This window comes from Lontra canadensis, unplaced genomic scaffold, assembly GCF_010015895.1.
Source record: "Lontra canadensis isolate GAN:19392208 unplaced genomic scaffold, GSC_riverotter_1.0 scaffold1, whole genome shotgun sequence".
Taxonomy (NCBI): Eukaryota; Metazoa; Chordata; class Mammalia; order Carnivora; family Mustelidae; genus Lontra; species Lontra canadensis.
The window spans coordinates 49701405-49722892 of record NW_022630995.1 but is presented as its reverse complement, the minus strand read 5'-3'; the positions used below and the strand labels follow the sequence as shown (position 1 = coordinate 49722892).

Here is a 21488-nt window from a genome sequence, read left to right as displayed (position 1 = left end):
ACTTATTGTCAGTATTCTAAAAATAACTTTTCTTCTCATGCTTCCTTTTTGTTTTTCTCCTAAGAATTGACTATTACAACAAGATTATTGATGATTTGTTAACTAATGGGATTATACCCCTAGTGACCCTTTACCACTATGATTTGCCTCAGGCCTTAGAAGACAAAAGAGGCTGGTTGTCAGAGGCAATCATTGAATCCTTTGATAAATATGCTCGGTGTTGCTTCAGTACTTTTGGAGATCGAGTCAAGCATTGGATCACCATAAATGAGCCTAATGTTTTTGCCCTGCTGGCCTATGATTTTGGAATATATCCTCCTGGTGTACCTCACTTTGGAACTGGAGGTTATCAGGCAGCTCATAATTTGATTAAAGCTCACGCCAGATCCTGGCGCAGCTATGATTCCTTATTCTGAAAAGAGCAGAAGAGTATGGTGTCCCTAGCAATTTTTGCTACCTGGGTGGAACCGGCAGATCCCAATTCAGTGTCCGACAGGGAAGCTGCTAAAAGAGCCATTGCTTTCTGCTTGGATTTCTTTGCTAAGCCCATATTTCCTGATGGTGATTATCCGGAAGTTGTCAAGTCCCAGATTGCCTTCATGAGTAAAAAGCAAGGCTATCCATCATCAAGGCTTCCAGAATTTACAGAAGAAGAGAAGAGAATGATTAAAGGCACTGCTGGTTTCTTTTCTGTGCATTATTATACAACTCGCTTACTAAAGTACCAGGAGAATAAGAAAGGAGAACTGGGTTTTTTTCCAGAATGTGGAGATTCAAGTTTTTCCAGACCCATCTTGGATAAAAAGTTTGGATTGGATCTATGTGGTGCCATGGGGAATACATAAAGTACTGAAATACATTAAGGTAAAACACAGTGTTTCTATTCATGTATACCCAAATATGTAGAAGTGGGAAGACAGATGTATGTGTGAACTTGGAAAAAGCATGATTTTAGGCAGTAGGTTACACATTTGTTGGCTTGGAAAGAGAGATTAGGTGTTCAGCTTGTGAGGAGTAACTAGCTGATAAGGGGCTTTGATACACTGGTTAAAGTTGGATTTCTCTGTTAAAGTCAGTTGTGGGCATAGGAGTAGCTTGGACATATTTTCCAGGCTGATGTCACAACTGTAATTACTAAAAGGCATATTAAGGGCTGAAATAGCTGGATCCTTTTTTGGGCATCTGTTATCTGGATGGAGTCCAGGTAGCTGAAATTAAAATTTTAAGTTAATGATTTTTAGGACCCTTGCTCTGGGGGGATAGAAAGTGTAGCCATTGGTGGGACCAAGGGGTTAAAGTGTAGTGACAATCAGCAGATGCTGATGAAGGAAAGATACTTCTGTCTTCTCATTACGATAAGAGTCATTTGACTGTCTTCATGGACATTTGCACAGTTTTGCTTTTCCATTGTTAGTCATAAAAGGTCAGTGTGTGGAAAATTAAGTTAATAGGGTCAGTGCAATTTGATGAAAACTAGTTTTGGGTTGTAGCTTAGAGAAGATAGAGGGTAAAACACCTGATTTTATGAGTCTTTTTTTTTTTTTTCTTGTTACATCTCTTTGGAATAAAACTTCTGCTCTCTTGTTCTAGGATATGTATAATAACCCTGTAATTTACATCACTGAGAATGGGTTTCCCCAGGGTGACCCTGCATCTCTTGATGACACTCAGAGCTGGGAGTATTTCAGACAGACATTTCAGGAACTGTTCAAAGGTACCATTTGAAATGATGAAAGATCAACTGTGCAAACTTAATATAATTTTCCCATGTGCCTGTTTTCATTCAGCAAAGACCAATGATTTTGAAAGCTGAAATTCATGTAAATCAGTGTAAAGCCATGGAATTAAGAGAGAGGAGAAAAGATATTTAGGAAAGAGAAAGGTGAGGATTTTGGCCTAGCTTCAACCTCCCAAAATTTAATCAAGTAAAAGTGACTGTCTTCTGCATTTTGTGTGACTCTTGGGTGAAGGTGACATGAACAGAAGGGTGGTTGCTGGTGAAAGAGAACTTTAGTTGTTAAAAAAGATTAGCACTGACCAACTACATCATGCCTATTTGCATATTTTAATATCCCAGTTACCAAGACATGAACTGACAGAATTTTTGAAGGATCAAAATCAAGCATTTATGCAATAAACATTAAAATGGGCTTCGATGAGTTTTGGCCTAAAATGAGTCTTGCATCACTATATGTTTCATTTAAACTGTAACCAAACAGCCCCATTTAGGAACATGTTTTTGTCATATAGGATCTGTGAATTTTATTTCTAGACAAGATTATTATTCTGGAAACTGCTCTTTCCCCATGAAATTCTTTTCATATTTGAAAACAAATGTGAAAGAATAATCTTTAACGGGTAACACACATTTCAACACCAGTTAATTTCCCCATTTCAACATCTACATGGAACACTGTTGCTTTGTAAATTTAATTTCTCCTCCATATAAAGGAATCATATCACAGAAACAAAAAATCCAATGCAAAAATGAGACTTTCAATTTCCTTTTTTACCAGGATAGGCACACTTCTCTCTCATCATTCTATTTGAAAGGTCCTAGAATTATTCTATCCAAAATTAATCAGTAATATGCTGAAATCAGCCAGAAGGAATTCTGGAAAGTGACACAAGATGGTCTTTTTCCCAAACCTAAAATATATTGTCTTAATCCCTCACTCTGGCTTGGAGTTTATCGGCATAAGGCAATTTGATTCCCATGATTTGAGCCTAGCGAAATAATTCTTTTGTATCAAATGCAAAACAGATTCTTTCTCTAGGTAAGGATTCACTTTCTGATTAAAAAAAAAAAAAAAAAAAGGAAATGTCTAGTTTTCCGAGATTCCACTCCCCCTTCTCTCCGTAAATGCCCCTATTCATAGTTAATCCATTGATGTTCCCAGCTTCATTCTGAGAGGAAAGTAAGCTAGTTACCAAGAGGCAGATTTATGGATGGTTTGAGGACCACAAATGACTTCTCCAAAATTGTCTGTATTTTTGGGAAAAGAGAGAAAAATAGAAATTGACTTTGTTCATTTCTAGCTTGGTACTCTGTTTAGTTCTAACATGTAAGGGAATTTCATTGTTCTTTGAAATACTTTCAAGTACTTTAATACAGTCCCTTAGATCTTTAACACTAAAAACTTGATAGTAGACCCCAAAACTAAGACAACTTAAATGAGTAGTAAAGTAACTGAATGGAGTTAAAATGTGGAAATGGAGTTAAAGTGGAAAATGTGAGAAGATTTGGGTTTCTGAGGGGCAGGGGAGGAGATAGGATTAGAAACAAAATTTTGTTTTTCTACTTGTTGAATTTCAATTGTATTTTTTTTTAAAGATTTTATTTATTTATTTGACAAAGAGAGAGAGAGATCAAAAATAGGCAGAGAGGAAGGGGGAAGTAGGCTCCCTGCTGAGCAGAGAGCCTGATGTGGGGCTCAACCCAGGCACCCCAACAGATGGAAAAGATACCAGGCACTTAAAACATTAATTGTTCACAGTATGTGTGTTCTCTTTTGATTTTTAATATTAGAAGATCTATACTTATTGTAATTAACATGAAATATATTTGTTTTACATTTAAAAAATGTAGCTTTGGGGCGCCTGGGTAGCTCTGTGGGTTGAGCCTCTGCCTTTGGCTAAGGTAATGATCTCAGGGTCCTGGGATGGAGCCCTGCATTGGGCTCTCTCCTCAGCAGGGAGCCCACTTCCCCTCCCTTCGCCCTGCCTGCTGCTCTGCTTACTTGTGTTCTCTCTCTCTCTCTGTCAAATGAATAAATAAAATCTTTAAAAAATGTAGCCTTTCAAATGTGCAGAAATCTACTTATTGACAAAAAAAGACATGTTATCTCTTCTGGAGTGGATATAGTGATAGCTATTTCTTATATATTGTTGTAGTAGATACCAATTATTTAATCTCGGTGAAACTCTTCTAGTAATTACTCCCTTTTCTTCTATGAAATATCCACCTCTTCTTATCCTCAGGGTTACCATAGAGACAATCCCAGTTCTTCCCTGAGATTTAGAATTTGGGCCAATCACTTTGTCTGTTAGCCTAGATTGGGCAGGGGAATGTAGCTTTGTGAGCCTTTGGTGACTATGTCCTGCCTCAGAAGCTAAGGAGTAGTACAAAGGGGAGCTGTCCGTGCATGGAGGGAAGGGGAAACAAGAAACAGGGAGAGTTTAGGGTGATTCTTAAGCCTCTAATTCCAGTTCTCCTCAGCTGCATGCATGATCTTGAGAGACATTACTTTTACTTAAAATGAAATGCTTTTTCTGCTTACCTGAACCTGATTGGTTTTCTGTCACTTGGAACAAAAAGACTGTTATCTGATACCATCATATCATTTCATTTTTGAAACAGTGAGATGAGGTCATTGCTCCTATTACACAGATGAGAATACTAAGCTTCAAAGAGGCTAGCTAAGTCATTTGTTTAAGATCACTAAGTGACTAAGTACTATTTCCTGGAACGTTAGCAGAGTGCATGCATTATTATTACTGCTGCTACTACTATTTTGGTGTTGGATGAGGTCTGTGAATTTAGGGCTTTCTGACCCAGAGTGGTTGCTTGGCCATACCACACAGAACATTTTCCTCATCTTTGGTACTCAGAACTTGCATAGTTTCTTCGAAAGGGCTCCATGCTGTCCCTGCAGGAGCCAATAGGTCCTATGACCTTGAACACCACTCAAACACCCGCCCTACCTTGCATCTCATCAGGGGAGTGGAGCTTAATTTATAATCGATTTCCTGAGACTCCTTTGAGGTAGTGCTGATGATCTTGATTGGCAAGAACTCTACTAGTAAGAAGCACCCCATGAGCAATTAAAAATAATAACTGGCCAAGGAAGACTTTCGTGGGAAATGCTGTAGGTGAGAGCTGGTCAGAACCCAGGGAGTCAGATGGATGATGGCTTTGTGGTCCCCATAAACAAAGCTTCCTCTCTAACATCACACATATGGACAGGCACAGAATGACACTATAGTTGGATCAATGGCATCCACCTGGAGGTCTCACTGATCTCTTCAGGTAAAATCCCACAGCAATTAATTGAGCAGTAAAAAGTAAGATAATGTTTCTGTTTCCTATTGGGAAAGGAAAAAAAAAAAAGGAAATGTCATTTCAAGAAAAAAAAAGAGAAATTAGCGAATGCCTTTTTAATCATTGCATTATTTAAATGCCTTTAAATAGGTTGTATTTTAATTAATGTAGATATAGATAAGAGAAAAGCAACACAGGAGAGACACAAAAAACTTGCAATAACATATAACTGGCTTACATTTCAGCTCTGCAAATTATTCAATGAGGGGCCTTTGGCAAATTGTTCAACCTCCCAAACTCTTAGTTTGTTCATCTGTAAAAATGGATTAACACTTTCTCCTGACAGGGTTGTTATAAAGATTCCATTTAATGAGCTGATATGTAATTATCCCTGACCAGCAATTGCCTGGCACACAGTAGGCCCTCAATCAATGGTAATAGTAATTATTATTACTAAATGTGTACTCTTAATTTATCACCCCAGTTATTTAACTTGTTGTTTTACAAATGTCATCCCAAGAATTTTTTTTTTTTTAATTTTCCACCAAGTTTTCAAGTTATAGCAGAATTTTCCTACATGTCTGCAGGTTTCTCTATTTTTCTTTTTGGGATGAATGAATATTGTAACTTTGGCCCTCTGGCTATCTGCAGTTGACTCCTGCGGAGTAGAAAGCAACAACCGTCTCCCTCCATTCATTATTTCCATCAGAGAGGTTGCCAGATTAGGTGAAAAATTAAATCATTGGCAGCAGAAATAACCATATGCAACTGGGTAGCTGGAATTGCTCGACCACATTAATTTTTTGCATAAGTTCAGAAAGCACTGATCTTCAAACAGTTAAGCCTTTCTCATTTCATATGAATCTCTATTATATTCACAAAATTTTCACCAGTCCTTGCTGTTCCAGAACTGGAAGGCAAGTTTAAGTTCATCTGTAAATATACACAAATGGATGCTTCAATAATCTGAATGTTGCCAGGGAGGTGAGGAAGTGTGTGAAATAGGGAAGGTTACTCCCAATGTGTAATACCCCAGCCATGACCTAAATTCTCCTGAAAGGGGATTTGAGCCTGTGTTCTGCCCAAATCCTGTTGTTTGGAGTACGTGAACTTGCTGGAAGTCAGACAAGACATGGGTTTCAAACCTGGTTCTGCCACTCACAAGCTCAGTAATTTCCAGCCATCTAATCTTCAGGATGGGGATAATAAGACATCTGTCTTCTAAAGAGTGGTGAAAAGTGAACAAGGTAATCTTTATAAAGCCTAAATACAGAGTCTGGCACATTATAAAGCATCTGTAGACAGTGGCTAATTTTTGAAGGGGGTTGTGGACACTCTGTTCTGGAGCTGTGTCTTTTTATGATTATATCATCAGCCCTGACTCCCCTTCTAGCATGTAGTAGTGTTCTACACATTTGTTGAATTTCGTTGTGTCTATCAGAGAAGAGTTAGCCAATGCATAATGAGAAATAAATGATTAAATAATTGGGAACTGTATTTTCTTTCCCTAAAGAAATATACCCCAGAGAGGGGAGGGAAAACAAGAAAGAAAGAAAGAAAGCAGCAGACTTCTGGAAAGTTTCTGAGCCAGCCCAACTTTCCAGTCAGATCCATGCCTGACTTAGCACAGCAGTAGATGATTGCAGAGAAGGTTTGTTAATGACCATCTTTAGGCTTTTAATGACAAAACCCCTCAGCAAGATGTCATCGAAGTTATTGAAGACTTCACTGAAAGTGTTGAAGCTGATGCATTGTAACAAGAAGGTTATAAATCTTGCAGTTTGGGTATACCACCAAGACAAGATGCTGAGCACAGAATCACCCTCCTGTTGTCTGTCAGCATCCTCCCTCCCCTTCCCTCTTCTCCTTCCCATGGAGAGCCAGTAAAGGAGAAATACATCCATTTCCCGAAGTAGAGCAGACCTGGCAGCCACCTGCCTATGTCAATTTCAGATCACAGAGGCCCATTTAACTGGACAAAATGTGTTAAGCACCTGTGTTTTTCTAAATGTGCATTTAAAAAATCCTGAGAATTAAGGAAAGATCTCAAAGGTTAATATATTGACCTTTTAGAAAAACTAACCAATTAAAAATCCATTGCAAGCTCAGAATAGAGACCCAAGTACCTGCATATAGATTTCCACTCCCTATCTATTGCTTTATTGCTTCTTAAAGTAAACGTTTGTCAACTTAGCCCCAATGAAGCAGTTCATCTCAGAGCTCACTGATAGCCCACAGTTTTGGATATTTGTGGGGTGGAATATCAGGTCCACTGGGTACTGTTGCTCCTGGATGAACTGGATGACAGCTAGTCAAGGTCAGAGTAGAGAAGAAAGAACAAGATTAGAAGGCTGTGCACAAGAATTGTTAGTGTGTGCTAGTGTATAGACTTGTGGAATTTGAAAAGTCATGAAGAAAACAATTTCCAATATATTTGTGGTCCACCAACCTGCACACAGAGACCACAAACTCAGACAGTCAGAGATTACAGAGTTCACCTTAAACAGAGTGATGGCTGATGACCTTCCCGATTTTTTTCTCCCCTACTTCCATTCGGTGGCACACTTACCTTACCTTCTGTTCATATAAAGCATGACAGAGTAAAGAGTCTGCAGGGCTTGGAGAGTGAAGACAGACTAAGTCCTCTGTTTGAGTGATGTGCCTTTGGGGCAGTTATCATTAGGACTCTGAATGTCATCTTCCTCACCTGTTAAATGGGACTAATGCTAATTACTATTCTGCCTAACCCAAAGTCAGTTGTGAAATAAAATGAGATGATTTATGTCCCTATGTACTCGAATACCTTAAAATATTAGCTATTATATTCAAATTGACACATTTACTTTACACTTGTAAGGACATCTGTCACTCTGGCCAAAATCCACAATCTGGACCTCAGTGTTCTTCATTGTAAAGAGAAGGGATTGGTGCTCATTATCCAGTTGCTTCCAAAATCTGCAATTCCCAGATTCTATGGTTTTATTTTCCTGCAAATTGCTAAACTGCTGTGATGGTTTGATCTCTGTAGGGGTTTTGGAGAACATGTGCTATGACCAAATGACTTGTGTAGAGCTTGGTAACACTCAGAAACACACACATGTACACAAACACATGCACGGGTGGTGGTTGCTAAGCTCCTTGGCCAGGCTTACCTGGGTGAAGCATGTGTTGATATGATTAGGGACATAGACCATTTAGCAGACACACCCTCTTAGAAATAGAACCTGGTGCACCTGCTTCATGGGAATAGGCTTCATGAGGCTGCCCAAGTGAGCAGCAGCTCAACCACACCTCAGAGAATCTGCCCTTGTGTTTTTTGACTGAAAACCACTCTTCATCTTCTCCTTCGGTAACATTCTAATACTTATGCTGTGCCCCTACAGATGGACATTCCTTTGAGCTTCTTTTTAATTCAGCTCCACCAGCTCTGAGGGATAATTACTTAAGGTTCTCTACTACCTCAGGAATGGTGAATTTTAAGACTACTCTAAAGCCTTCTAAAAAAATTCAGATTATCTCAAATTTACTCTCTCCACTTTTTATGACAATCTGTCCAGTAGTTTTGTGTGATGTGGCAGCAAACAGAAGCTCAGTTTCATTTTTATAACTGTCAAAGAGACCTGTAAAATAATTGAGGCATAATTTATCTGGAGAAAATCTACTTTTCCTATATGAAGAGTAGACTCAGTGGAATCTTGAACAAGGTGAAAAAAGAGGAAGTATCTGGTAATGATTTTTAAATGAGATGTATTTGACATATAACATTTTGTAAGTTTGACATTACAACATGTTAATTTGATATATTTATATATTGTAATATGGTTACCACCCTGGTGTTAGCTATTATGTTACATAATTATTATTTCTTTTTCTTTCTTTCTTTTTTTATTTTTTTGCTGGGGATAATTGAGATTTCGTTTCTTAGCAACTCTGAAGTTTATAATACAGTATTATTGGCTATAATCACTACGATGTGCATTAGCTCTCCAGAACTTATTTATTATTAGTTCCCAGTTTGTACCTTTAAACAACATATCCCCAATTCCCTCATCCCTCAGCCACTGATGACCACCATTCTGTTCTGTTTTTATAAGTTTGGCCTTTTTTTGATTCCACGTATAAGTGATATCATACAGTAGTTCTCTTTCTCTGTTTGATGTATTTCACTTAGCATAATGCCCTCGAGTTCCATCCCTGTTGTTGCAGATGACAAGATTTGCCTTTTACTTATAGTAGAATAGTATTTCATTGTACACACACACACACACACACACACACACACACACACATACACCACAACCCCTTTATCCATTCCTCTGTTGCAGGACACTTAGATTGTGTCTATATCTTAGGTTATTGGGAATAATGCTGCAATAAACATAGGAGTGCATATCTCTAGGCTATCATCTTGGCAAAGATGTAGAGATAAGGGAACTCTTACCCACGGTTGGCAACAACGTAAGTTGGTTCAGGCATTATGAAAACAGTAGTGAGTTTCCTCAAAAAATTACAAACTGAACTAACATATGATCAAGCAATTCCACTTTTGGGTATATTTCCAAAGGAAATAAAAACATGAGTCTAAAGAGATAATGACTTTTTTTAACTTGTTTCAGGAGAGCACAGGAGATGGAATATTTATGTGGTAAGATAGCTGTTGGAATTGAGAGAAGGTGAACGTCTCAGGTCATCCCCTGGGCCAAGGTGAAGTCATCCTCAAGCATCTGCTTACATTAGCTCTTATTTCCAAATCTCCAAATAACTTGATTAGTACCTGATTATTACCCACCTTTAGTTATCTTGAGAATAAAAAGGCACTGCTTTGGAATAAAGCTAGTAAAATTTATCTTAGTGTGATTGTCAGGGGTCTTAATAAAGTTAATAATGGTGTTAATAATTCTGTTGGATACCTGTGGGTTCATGGAAAGAATAGAAAGAAGTGGATGCCCAGGTGTTAGCCATTCCTACTCAGGAAGCTTAACATGAGTTTCCCAGTGCCTGGAAAGGAATATTCTCCATTATAAACTAATACATGGACATTACGTTTTGTAAATCTAGGTCTTGTGAGTTCATCAGTGGGAATTAACTCTGGGTGCACAAAAGAAATGAGTGTCTGCATTTGCAGTGTTGGTAATTAGATTATAAGCAGTGCTAATCTCACAGTTTTATAGCCTTCCTTTCTTGTTCTTATCTTACCTATTTATGACTTTGACATGACTTATGCTGGTCAGTTGCTCTATAGTGACATAAATGTTGTGTCTGTCAGCTCTTCCAGATTCGTAATTGGGCGAGTAACTGGTTAACTGCATCCTATATTAGTTTTTCAATAGCAGGCCTGCCACCATGTAGAAGAAAATCAGCAATGTTATGAATAAGGACATTAAAAAATTGGTGCCATAACTGATTCATGGGCTCCTTGTGCAATTGCAGCCTTGTTGCAATTAAGCACATGTTGAATAACACAGTTGAATAGATGGGAGTTGAGAGACACTTTGAGTCTTGAAGACCCATTATAATCCATGGAAGTAAGGAAGTAAGCCATCAGAAGAAATGGAAATTATTAAAAGGTACAAGTGCTCATAGGCAGGATCAGTGTGTATAAAGATTTTATTTACCATTTTTTAAATGACAAAATTTGACCAGAATTAAATTTTTTGAGCTATATACTTAGCATTCAGTGGCCAGTCAGTAAATTTCCTAATGGCCAATTAGGAATTTGAGTCTAAATAAGCAGAAAAACAGAATCACTCCTGGGAATTTGAACAAAATATTAGATTTATACCACCATTTTGTTTCTTTAAAGAAATAGAAGATTGCTTTTGTTATTATGAGAATAATTTTCATGCTTTGGGATTATGCATAGGTGCTAATTATACCCTTTTGATACTAAATTTGCTTTTGCTGTGACAATAATTAAAATCTATGCTGAAGGTTTTTAAACTCTTTATATAAATACACTTAACTCCTCTGAGCCTCAAGTCCTTCATTAGAAAAAGAAAAGTGTTGAACTAGTTTTTCTTTTGGGATCCTTCCAGTTTAAGAATTTTGTGACCCTCTAAATATCCTTTCAATTCAGGTATGTCAAGGATTATATTTTATTAGAACTCTCAATAATTTCTTAGGCTATAAAATTAAGTCTAAGGAATTATAATTAACATCTTTTTTTAAAACTTTCTTCATTCTTCTCATTTAGCTCCTTAATTTGAAATGTGAACACCTTTCTTAGCTGAACATAAAATAAGACCTTGCTCTTCAATGAACTGTTTCTATTGATATTGATTCAGGTTACAGGTAACATTTTCTTGACCTTCAATCTGGGAGTTTCCTCTTCTCTTCAGTCATATTGAAAATGAACCTTACTTTTCCTCCCCTGAGAAAGTTATCCCTTGGAGTTCAGAGTTAGAAGGGTTACCTCAGATTCAAGTTTAACAAAGTTATTGTAAAGAACATAAAATCTCAGGGAGGAAGTGGAATGAACAAATCAGTCCAGAGCATTAGAATAAAATCCCCAGCTGAACAAGTGCATGGCAGTTACAATCACAAGTAGTAGAATCACCTTTCAAAACATGATCATGCCAAGCCCCACCTAATCTATCAAGTTTTAAGACAGTTCAGTATGATTTCCAAGCTTTGCCATAACTGCATAATGTAATTCAGTTAGGCAGTGCAGTGATTTTCACTTTCCTCAAATTTGGCTTGAGCATGAAACTTTTGTGTCTGGGCAAGATCCTGAATTAGAAAGATAATAAGGCTGCAGCCATTTTCAAAATTACCTTCCCACCATGATTCTGTGGAGACTTCATAGCTGGGAAATCTCTTCTATTTGGAACTTTTAAGCACAGAGTTTACTCCAGTCAGGGTTCCTTTTACCCCAAGTTACTGTTTAGGTGGAATTTTCTTCAATAAATGAAAATATCAGCCTGGTGCTGGAGATGAAAGTAGTTTCTTTCAGAATTGAAAGAACTTCTTAAGGCTTATCTGGAAATGCTATGTGAAGAGGAGGGGGAGAGAGGCCTGTCTCCTTGAATAGGGTCATCTCAGCAACAGCAAAGTCTCCTGTGTGTGAATGAGATTAGTTAATGAAACAGTATCATGGCCTGAGATTACTTTGTACCTCTCTAAAGTTCAGCCACATTTCCCTCCTTGTTTGTGAAATTCCATTATAGGAATCACTGCCTGCTTTAGAGATAAGTGAAACCATTATGGGTGGAGGAAGAAAAGGCATTTGAACCTTGAAGAATTGTAATTGGTGCTGGTGAGTGAAGGTGAACAAGAAGCCATAAATGTTTCAAGTGAAAACATTAATGAGCTTGGGGCTAAATGTAGATGATGGGAGGAGGGATGCCTCACATCTGTTGATGCAGTAACTTTTTTCTCCCCTAACAAGTGGAATTCATTTCTTTAGAATTAAACCCAGCCTAAAATCTTTGAAAAATTTAAATGGCCACATTGTTTCATGACTAATAACTGAGTCAAATAGATTTTACAGTTAAAAATAAGCAAAATAACACAAAAATTAGATCACTGCATGAAATGGGGGCACGTGAGTGTGTATGAAGTGTGTATACCTTTATTGGTAGATCATTTTGTTCCGTGACTGAGGCCATGCTGGCTTAATCTTCTTAAAATATTTTTCTTCCAAGAATGTTCAGACCGTGTTGTTGATCCTTTGAATGAACAGTTGGCCTTCCATTTACAAAGAAACTTCAAAAATATTTCATGGCCAAAGTTTGCTGCCCTCATGAATGTATGATAATAATGTCAAGAGTGACTCAGAAATATCTTTCAGCATTTCTGGAAGAACAAACAGCATGACCCATTGTGAGTAAGTGTTGTACAGACAGGCAGCACTTTGTATGAATACTTCTACACAACAAGGATTAGTGTATATGACACAGCAAAAGAACATATTCTTTAAAGACAAATGGTTCTGCATTCAAAACCTGGCTCTGACACCCTTTTGTGCTGTGTGACCTTGGACGTGTTATCCTGACTCTATGAATATCAGTTCATCATTTGTGAAATTTTATTTTTGGTGAGGATTGATGACATACTTCAGATCCTAGAAAAATGCCTAGTGCATAAATCCCCCAAATGATAATGATTGCAGTGAATTCTTTGTTACCCAGCATCTATTAACCAGGATTTTAGAAAAACTGTGACTTCCTGCACAGTCATCAAGCACTGATAATTTATGCTTCTCTTGATGACCCTGAAATGCATTCTGAATAATTAGAGAAAGATTAAATTATAATCAGTTTAGTTTCAGTGTTAAGTGTATTTTAATTTATTCTCATTCTTTAAAAAATTTGTATCCTACTGCATGTGGTAACAATTAACAAAAAATATTTGATTAGCTGGAGCACTCCGCTTCCTGACTGTCAGACTAATGAAGAGTTTATTGTATATTGTTGGAACTCAAACTCTGCCCTACAGATTAAACTGGGCATTTGCTGGATAGATTCGCTTCACACGGGTCTGATATCCATTCTCAGACTTCTTGTCTGTTGAGAAGTTCTGGAATTAGTCCTCCAATATCCTTAAATAATACTCTATAGAACACCCTGTTTTCATTTTTTTTTTTATCACAAGGTCATAATGCTGGTCATCCAGTCTGATTTTGCGCACATGAGTAACTAAATCTAGCCTTGAGGATTGTCTGTTCTTTTCCTACAGATTTCTAGAGATGAACATCACAACTGACATTAGTAATCAATCTAGCTTGGTGTTTCATCAACCTTTACTCTTATCCAATCATGTTTTAGACTTATTTTTATTGGGCTTTTTAGGCGATATAACCTTCCTGATGAAAACTTCACCAGGCATTTTATCATTTCTGTGGTCTTTTGAACTTCCCACATTCTCTCCCCCTCATCTCCACACCCCCCCAACCACCCCACATAAGGTCATATGCTACTTTAAAAGATGGCTTCACAACTGACTTGAGTTAAAAATAGTCTCCTCAAAAAATTATCACTATTATTGTCCCTTTGTGGTGATCTCAGCTAATAAGGCTCATTTTCAGGCAAGCAGATTGATATTAGTTGTTTAATTGATCACCATAGGACATAGTATTCCTTGGTTTCTCTCAGTCCTCATTCTGCCTGCCTTTAAATTCCTTCCTTGCCCTGAAATCCCTCTTCCAACACAACCAGTCTTTTCTTCCATAATGTCTTTCACATCCTCAGTACTTATTTACATGAGTTCAACAGTGGCAGTAGAAGGAGGCTGATTGTCTGCCTTAAAGAGAGAGCAAAGCTAATGGAAAAATAGCTGGTGAAGATTTCATTTTTCTTTCCAAGACCAGGCAACTCTTGGCCCTGCAGTGAAGGCAGGATTAGTTAGGGTACTCCTTTCAAAATGTAGATGTCTCCCTTGGTAATGTCAGGGCGAGCACTAGTAAGGATAGGAAGCCTGGATCCGTAGCCAGAAAGCAACAATTAGCATTCTACTGTAATCCTGTGATTTCCCGGAGACTCAACTCACTAGGTAGCTGTCCTTCAGTTGATAAGGTAAGTTTCATGTTATTGTGTGTAATTTCACTCCAAAGTGATTTTTTTCCTCATCATATAGACATATATTAAAAGCCAGCAACTGAACGGTATCACTATCACGGCTTCTTTAGCTATACCGAACTTATATCTCTTTAGCTACCACAAACATGTTTCATGTTTGACAGACCATATTTGCATTATAGGGCTATTTTGAATCTTTTGGGAACCATGGGTTTGAACTTTGGTATAGCAGAGTGGCCAATTGCAATGTTTTATTAAATAGGCTTTTGTAACAAAATGTGACATTTTCCTAAGTATAACATAAGACCATTTGGCAGAACAAATGAATATATGTTAATATAAATGTAATGCTAAAACTTAAGGACATTCACAACATTGAAGTGTAAATATCTTTACTAGCTTTCCATACCAATAAATCTTTAGTCACAAAAACATCATATTAAATATTTGTGTTGGTCAGTAGTTGAAAGGTGTTTATATGATGTATCTTATTTTTTTGACTTTTGACATTCCTAATGGTCTTATAAATATGTGTAATTGTATTCACCTGAAGTCTTTTATTACTTTCCTTTTATTTAAGGGAGACGGCTTCTTGAAAAAATTATCTTTTTGTGTTTCTATTTTTTAAAATATTTTTTTGTTAACACAAGTACTGTTAAATATGTTGTTGAGAATAATGGTGAGAAGAACAGTTAAGTAATGCCAGTTTAAACTTGTTGAGAAGTATTAGTTTTGGTCAATTATTGAAGATTAGCCATTTTATTATATTTGGGCTCTAGATAAAAAGAAATACCAGCTCATAAAGGTGAAGGAGGGAAAAAAGGAGGGAATGCAAACATTCTGACCATAGATTATTGACATAAAGGTTGGAAACTAGCTTATAGTGTCCTGACAGCCAGGTCAAAGGGGACTTAGCATTAGTTACCTTAATTTCAAGTTGTGCTCTGTGGAGCCTTGGGTTCCATGGAGATGTCTTTGGGGACTGTTAGTCTGCATAGAGGGAGGGTGAGAAAATGGGGCTCCGGGGCACCTCAGCTTTTATTGGTTGTATATATTAGGAATCTATAAAATTTTTAATTTGAAAGGAAGACTCTGTTGCTAAAAAAAGAAAAATTGGAAAGCTGCTGAATAATAGGGAGCTCATTATCAGAGGGGAAGCAACAAAGTAGCTCCTTTGGGGAAATGGAGCTTAACTGCTTTTCTCTTTCACTTAAAAAAAATTATTTCAAACATACAGAAAAATACAGGTACCCATGTAACTGTGACCCAGATTTAACAAGTGTTCATATTTTGCCACATGTATTTTACATTAAAAAAATAAATAAAATAAAACTGACCCTGATGAAACCCCTTTGTACCCCTCTTGTCCAGATCTCCTTTGCTCCCTCCCTGACCTTGAATAACCCAGATCCTGAGGCTGATGAGTGTCTTTGTGGGCACAAGATACACATCTGGCTACAAATGTATGTTTCCGTAACCCATTTGTATACTGTTTTGTGCGTTATGCCATTTACACAATAGCTTCACACTATACATATCCGTTTTCAACAGTACATTCTTGAAGACTTACCATGTTTATAATTTTAGCTTTAACTCATTATTTTTAATGGATCTATGGTGTTCTGATCTATGAACATACCACATTTATTTATTCATCTCCGGCTGGCAGATATTTGGAGTCTAAATGATGGACATTTTTGTTTTGTTTTGTTTTTTGTTTTACAAACAGTACTGCACTGAATATCCTTGAGTAGTTCATGTTTGAAAGGCATTTCTTACATGGGAGTTTATGAAGCAGGCCTTCTGCTAGTCCACCTGGTGTCTTTGTACCATATAAAATGAGGTTCCCTTTCCTTAAAACACTTTACATTTCCTGGGAAATGGTCTCAAAGACAAAGCAAATCTATAATCACTTCATTTCGAGGATGTCCTCCATACTTTCGCAAAGTAGAACTGGCATGATCATAGCAGTCACCCTGTATGCAGGGGAACCCATACTAAGGAAACCTGCAGGATATAAAGAGTTTGGGTGAACGAGTGTGCTTAACACATTGGCAACTGTGATCTAAATCAAAGATTTGTGCTTAGTATTTACATGAGATCTTTCCAGCCGAAGTCAGGGGCTGGGGAAAATTGTATCTTCCTCAGAGATAATATGTTGCAAATGAGGAAACCAGGGAACATATATAAGCTTCCTCTCTTTTCCAGGTCACAGAGGACCAGCAGCAGGGTTAACTGATATTGTATAGAGGTGTGACTGTCCAGAACACTGCCCTCAGGCCTCTCCTATGTAGACACATATATAGCACAGGCTCCTACCAGGCTTCATCTGCTAACTCAACACTATGCTATAAGAGAAGGCAAGCTCTCCAGGGAAGGCTTAGATGTCTTTGCTCTGGGAAAGAAGTTTGAATTGTATTGGACTGAGGTGCCATAATGTGAGACTCCCACTGAGGCTGGTGGTATAAGTGCCAGTACATTGAAATGCATTCATGGAAAGTTACTTACTAGCTGGCTTTGCTGGAGGGGAAAACAGCCCCACAAGAGGAGTGCAGTGTGCCCTCTATTGTTTATGGGAGTTTAGGAGGAACAGACTCTGCCCTGCTTTTGAAATCTTAAAAGCGTATTTGCTTTGCAAGGTCCTTACGACTAGACGTTGCCTAACAGTCTAGCAGGAAACTCTCTTACCTGCCTCAAGTTCCCTTCGTCTTAACCCTGTCCCAGGCAACATTTTCATCAATGATTTGGGTAACGAGTTGAGGGAATGCATTTCCAGTTTGCAGATGACAGAAAGTTCATTAGGGGAGAGAGCAAAAACAAGCTTGCTGCTACTTTTATGGTGGTTTGTTCATTTTCATCAAACAGGTCTTAGCTTAAATGTCACCTCTTCACAGAGGCTTTCCCTGAGGATCCAACTAATGTATGACCTTCATTTCCAATCAGTTTCTACCTGTTTTCTTTATCCAAAATTGTATTTCTTAGTTGTTTAATGGTTTCCTGACACATCTCCATAGACTATAAGCTTGATGAGAGAAGGGACCATGCTTCCCTGATCGTTTCTGTCCCCCCATGCCCAGAACATAGTATAGTTCCTGGCACATAATAGGAACTTAATAAATTTTTGTTGATTGAATGAAAGTCATGGGAATCATTGAAGAATATTAGGCAAGGAAGTGTCATGATCATATTCCTGGTTCAGAAATGAAATTTGGAAGAATAGAAGCCTAGTATGCATTATTGAAAATGCTTTATGGAAGAAAATATGTGTGTTGTAATTTTTAAAAAATTTACTCTACTTGTATTCACAGTGTCAGATCTCCTGATTATAAGGTATAATAACATCACTCTTAATTTTGCCTGGAATATTATCTTCCATCCTTGGCACCGTTGAACATTAACATTAATATTAACAACCCAAGTCATACCCAGAAGATATTGTCTAAGATGATCTCCTAATAGGGCAAGGGCTTTTATTTTTGTTAAAATTCTTAAAGAACTATCAGGTATGAGACTAAAAAGATTCATTTTGTGTTGTTGGGGAGGGCAGAACTCAGGCCAGTGGGGGCCCATTACATGAAAGCAAGTTTCAGTTTAACATAAGACATAGCTTTCTAACAATTAGTGGGGCTGAATAAGGGAATGCATGTCCTCAGGAGATCATTAGATACTTGTCAATAGATGGCATGAAGGCAGATGCCAGATGCCCATCTGTCAAAGACGCTGTTGAGAGGACGTCTGCCCCATGTGGGAGGGTCATTCCACAAGTGTGTGCAATCGCCTCATATTTATTTGGTACCCACAGTGCTCTTGCTTCCATGGAGGATACAGAAATATATAAGGCACAGCTGCTGTCTGGACATGATCACCTTCCAATCCTAAATTCTGTGAATTTCAGGCAGTTTTGGCCAAGGACCTAATGGAATTTTCACATCCTCCACATTAGAGCAGTCTGAAGTTATGAAGTCCCAAAACATCGCTAACCTACTGGTCACACTTAACCTTATGCCCAGCAGGACGAACATGGTGCAGAACACCACTTCATAGCCAAGTCCTGCTTTTGTGACCCAGCTGAATCCCTGGCTTTGCTTTTGTGACAGAAAAGATTCTGGCAAATGTAAGTTAGTTTCTTTTCTTTGGTTCACTTCTCTTCTGGTTTTGAAAGTTTAATATGAGTTCAGAGCTCAGGATGACATGTGTTGGCTTTATTTAATCAAACTTTGTCAAGATAAATATTTTTGCATTAGAATTGGATCTCTGTGATTCTCACCAATGACAAAAACATGAATTATAAAGTAGAGACTTTACGGAATTATAAGTAAGCACACTTAATTCTTTAAAGTCAGATCTGCCTCAATCAATCACAAAGTGTTTGACTTGGAAACTTCCTTCTGCACAGTAGAGAACATTAATAAATAAACGTCTGGATGGAACAGTTTGGGGGGTTAGATCTGGATATGGTAATGACCTAACATTTTGGTTTGAATTCTTTGGCCTCTGTCAATGACATGAAGTTGGCTGTTGATGTGGGAAACAAAGGCAGAAGAGAAAAATTATTAAATTTCCTTACTATCTACAGCCCACTGACAAATCTTTAAAACAGGCAGAGTGACATCGCTCCAGGGACTTAGCTGTCTCAGTGTTAATACTTTGCTAAGGGCACAAGGCAATCCCAGCCCAACCCCCAGGATCCTGTAAGCCTACCTTAACATATAAAAATTCCTGGGGCGCCTGGGTGGCTCAGTCAGTTAAACGTCTGCCTTCGGCTTGGGTCCTGGAACAGAACCCCGCATTGGGCTTCCTGCTTAGCAGGGAGCCTGCTTCTCCCTCTCCTTCTGCCTGCAGCTCCCTCTGCTTGTGTGCTTTCTCTCTCTCTCTCTCTCTCTCTCTCTCTGTGTCAAATAAATAAATAAAAATCTTTTTAAAAAAAATTAAAAAAAATTTGACATATAAAAATTCCTTTGGGAACTTCCTTTATTTCTACCCGCTAAGGTACATGTTGGCAATCATCCCCGAAGCATATGACCCAACAATATACAGCTGAAGGATCTCATGACTGAGTTTTTATTAAGCAGTAATAAATGGCCTTTCCTAACAATAGCTAGCCCCCTCAGGATCCTGGAAACCTTGTTTTCAATATACCTAGGTGGGGTGGGGGGGCTTATAGTATCCTTAACCCCTTCCCAACTTGCAAGTATATAATGGGCCACTCCTCATGACCTCAGTGCAGCTCTTTCTGCCCACAGTTCCTGTCTGAGTGCTTTACTAAAACCAGCTTTTTGCACCAAAAAATTCTTTCTTGGCCATCAGGTTTGAACCCTAACGTCTTCTCCTACATCAGCTGTCACATGGTTGTGGCCTCTCTTTAACACACTTCAGAAACAAGTGTGTTGGAACCTCATTAATGTAGGTAATATCTGCTGTAGTTACTGATCCACATGTCATCACAGTGATCTGAGGGATTAATAAGCTTCCTTTGGCTATTTAACAGAACCTTGACCCTGAGTAGATTCATAACCCCAGATACTTAATGTTTGATTTCATACTATGTTAGTAAATATACAAGGCTTTCTTGAACAGTCCTTAAAAAAATATTCCTTTGCTATATAGTCTGGAGACTTAGTTATTTCCTCCATTGGCCAAAGTCTCTTTGTCTGTGCTTACTTTTCATTTGTTGACCTTGAAATTAATCCAGATTAAAATTACGTTCTCCAAATGTAGTTCAGATTAATGTATTCTGAGTAAAGGATATAGTACAGAAGGAGCTCATGAGGGAGACAGCCTTCCCAAGCCATTGTTTTGAAGTCTCTAAGAGTGATTTGCCAGAAGGGCCTAGAGTGTCCATTTAGTATTTATGCAAAGACTTTTAAAGGATCTTAGCTGGAAAAGAAAAAAATTAGGAAATTGAAAATATTAAAAAAAGAAGTTTGTCTATTCTCACCAGGAAGAAAACATTGCTCCTACATTGCTACCCCCCTTTTTGTAAAAAAAAGATTGTATTTATTTATTTGAGAGAGAGAAAGAGAGCACAGGTTGTTGGTGGGAGGGGGAGGAGGAAAGAGGGAGAGGGAGCAGGAGATTCCACTGAGTGGGGAGCTCCATCCCAGGACCCTGAGAACAGGACCTGAGCTGAAGGCAGATGCTTAACTGACTCAGCCACCCAGGAACCCCTACGTTACTCCTTTTTAATCGTCTAGTTTTTGCTCACTTTAGAGCAAAGTTTTGGAGCACTCCTTCTTAGTCTTGGCCATAACACTGGGGAGATTTAACAAATACACTTGAATTCCACCCCCAGTCGGGGGTGGGGAATGAAAAAAAAAAAATATATATATATTAATTAACATCCTCATCTCATGTAGTGATTCTTTTTTTTTCTTTTAATTGATTTATTTGACAGAGATCACAAGTAGGCAGAGAGGCAGCAAAGAGAGAGAGGAGGAAGCAGACTCCCTGCTGAGCAGAGAACCTGATGTGGGGCTGGATCCCAGGACCCTGGGACCACGACCTGAGCCAAAGGCAGAGGCTCTAACCCACTGAGCCACCCAGGCACCTCTCACGTAGTGATTCTAATTTAGTTGTTCAGACTTTATTGAGATGTAATTGATGTATAACATTGTATAATTGTAAGGTATACAAGGTGATTGTTAGAGTATGTATATATTATGAAATGATCACCAGAGTAGAGTTAATTAACACCTCCATTAACTCATGTGATTACTTTTTTTTTTTTTTTTTTGAGGTGAGAACATTTAGGTTCCACTGTTTGGAACTTTCAATTATGTAATATGGTATTGTTTACTGTGGTCATCGTGCTGTACATTAGATCCCTAGAAACTACTCTTCTTGTAACTACAGGTTTGTGCCCTCTGACCAATATCTACCCATTCCCTTCACCCGACATGTGGAAACTAAAAAAAAAAAAAAAAAAAAAAAAA

The 21488-nt window shown here is 38.0% G+C and overlaps 1 protein-coding gene across 1 annotated transcript in view; it reads left to right on the top strand.

The window, feature by feature from the left end:
• The window catches only part of LOC116865713 (cytosolic beta-glucosidase-like), a 114133-nt gene that overhangs the window by 50911 nt on the left and 41734 nt on the right, over nucleotides 1-21488 (top strand). Inside the window, 3 exon segments of the mRNA XM_032854097.1 lie at nucleotides 64-752; nucleotides 754-864; nucleotides 1591-1714. Coding sequence (XP_032709988.1) covers nucleotides 64-752; nucleotides 754-864; nucleotides 1591-1714 — 924 coding nt within the window.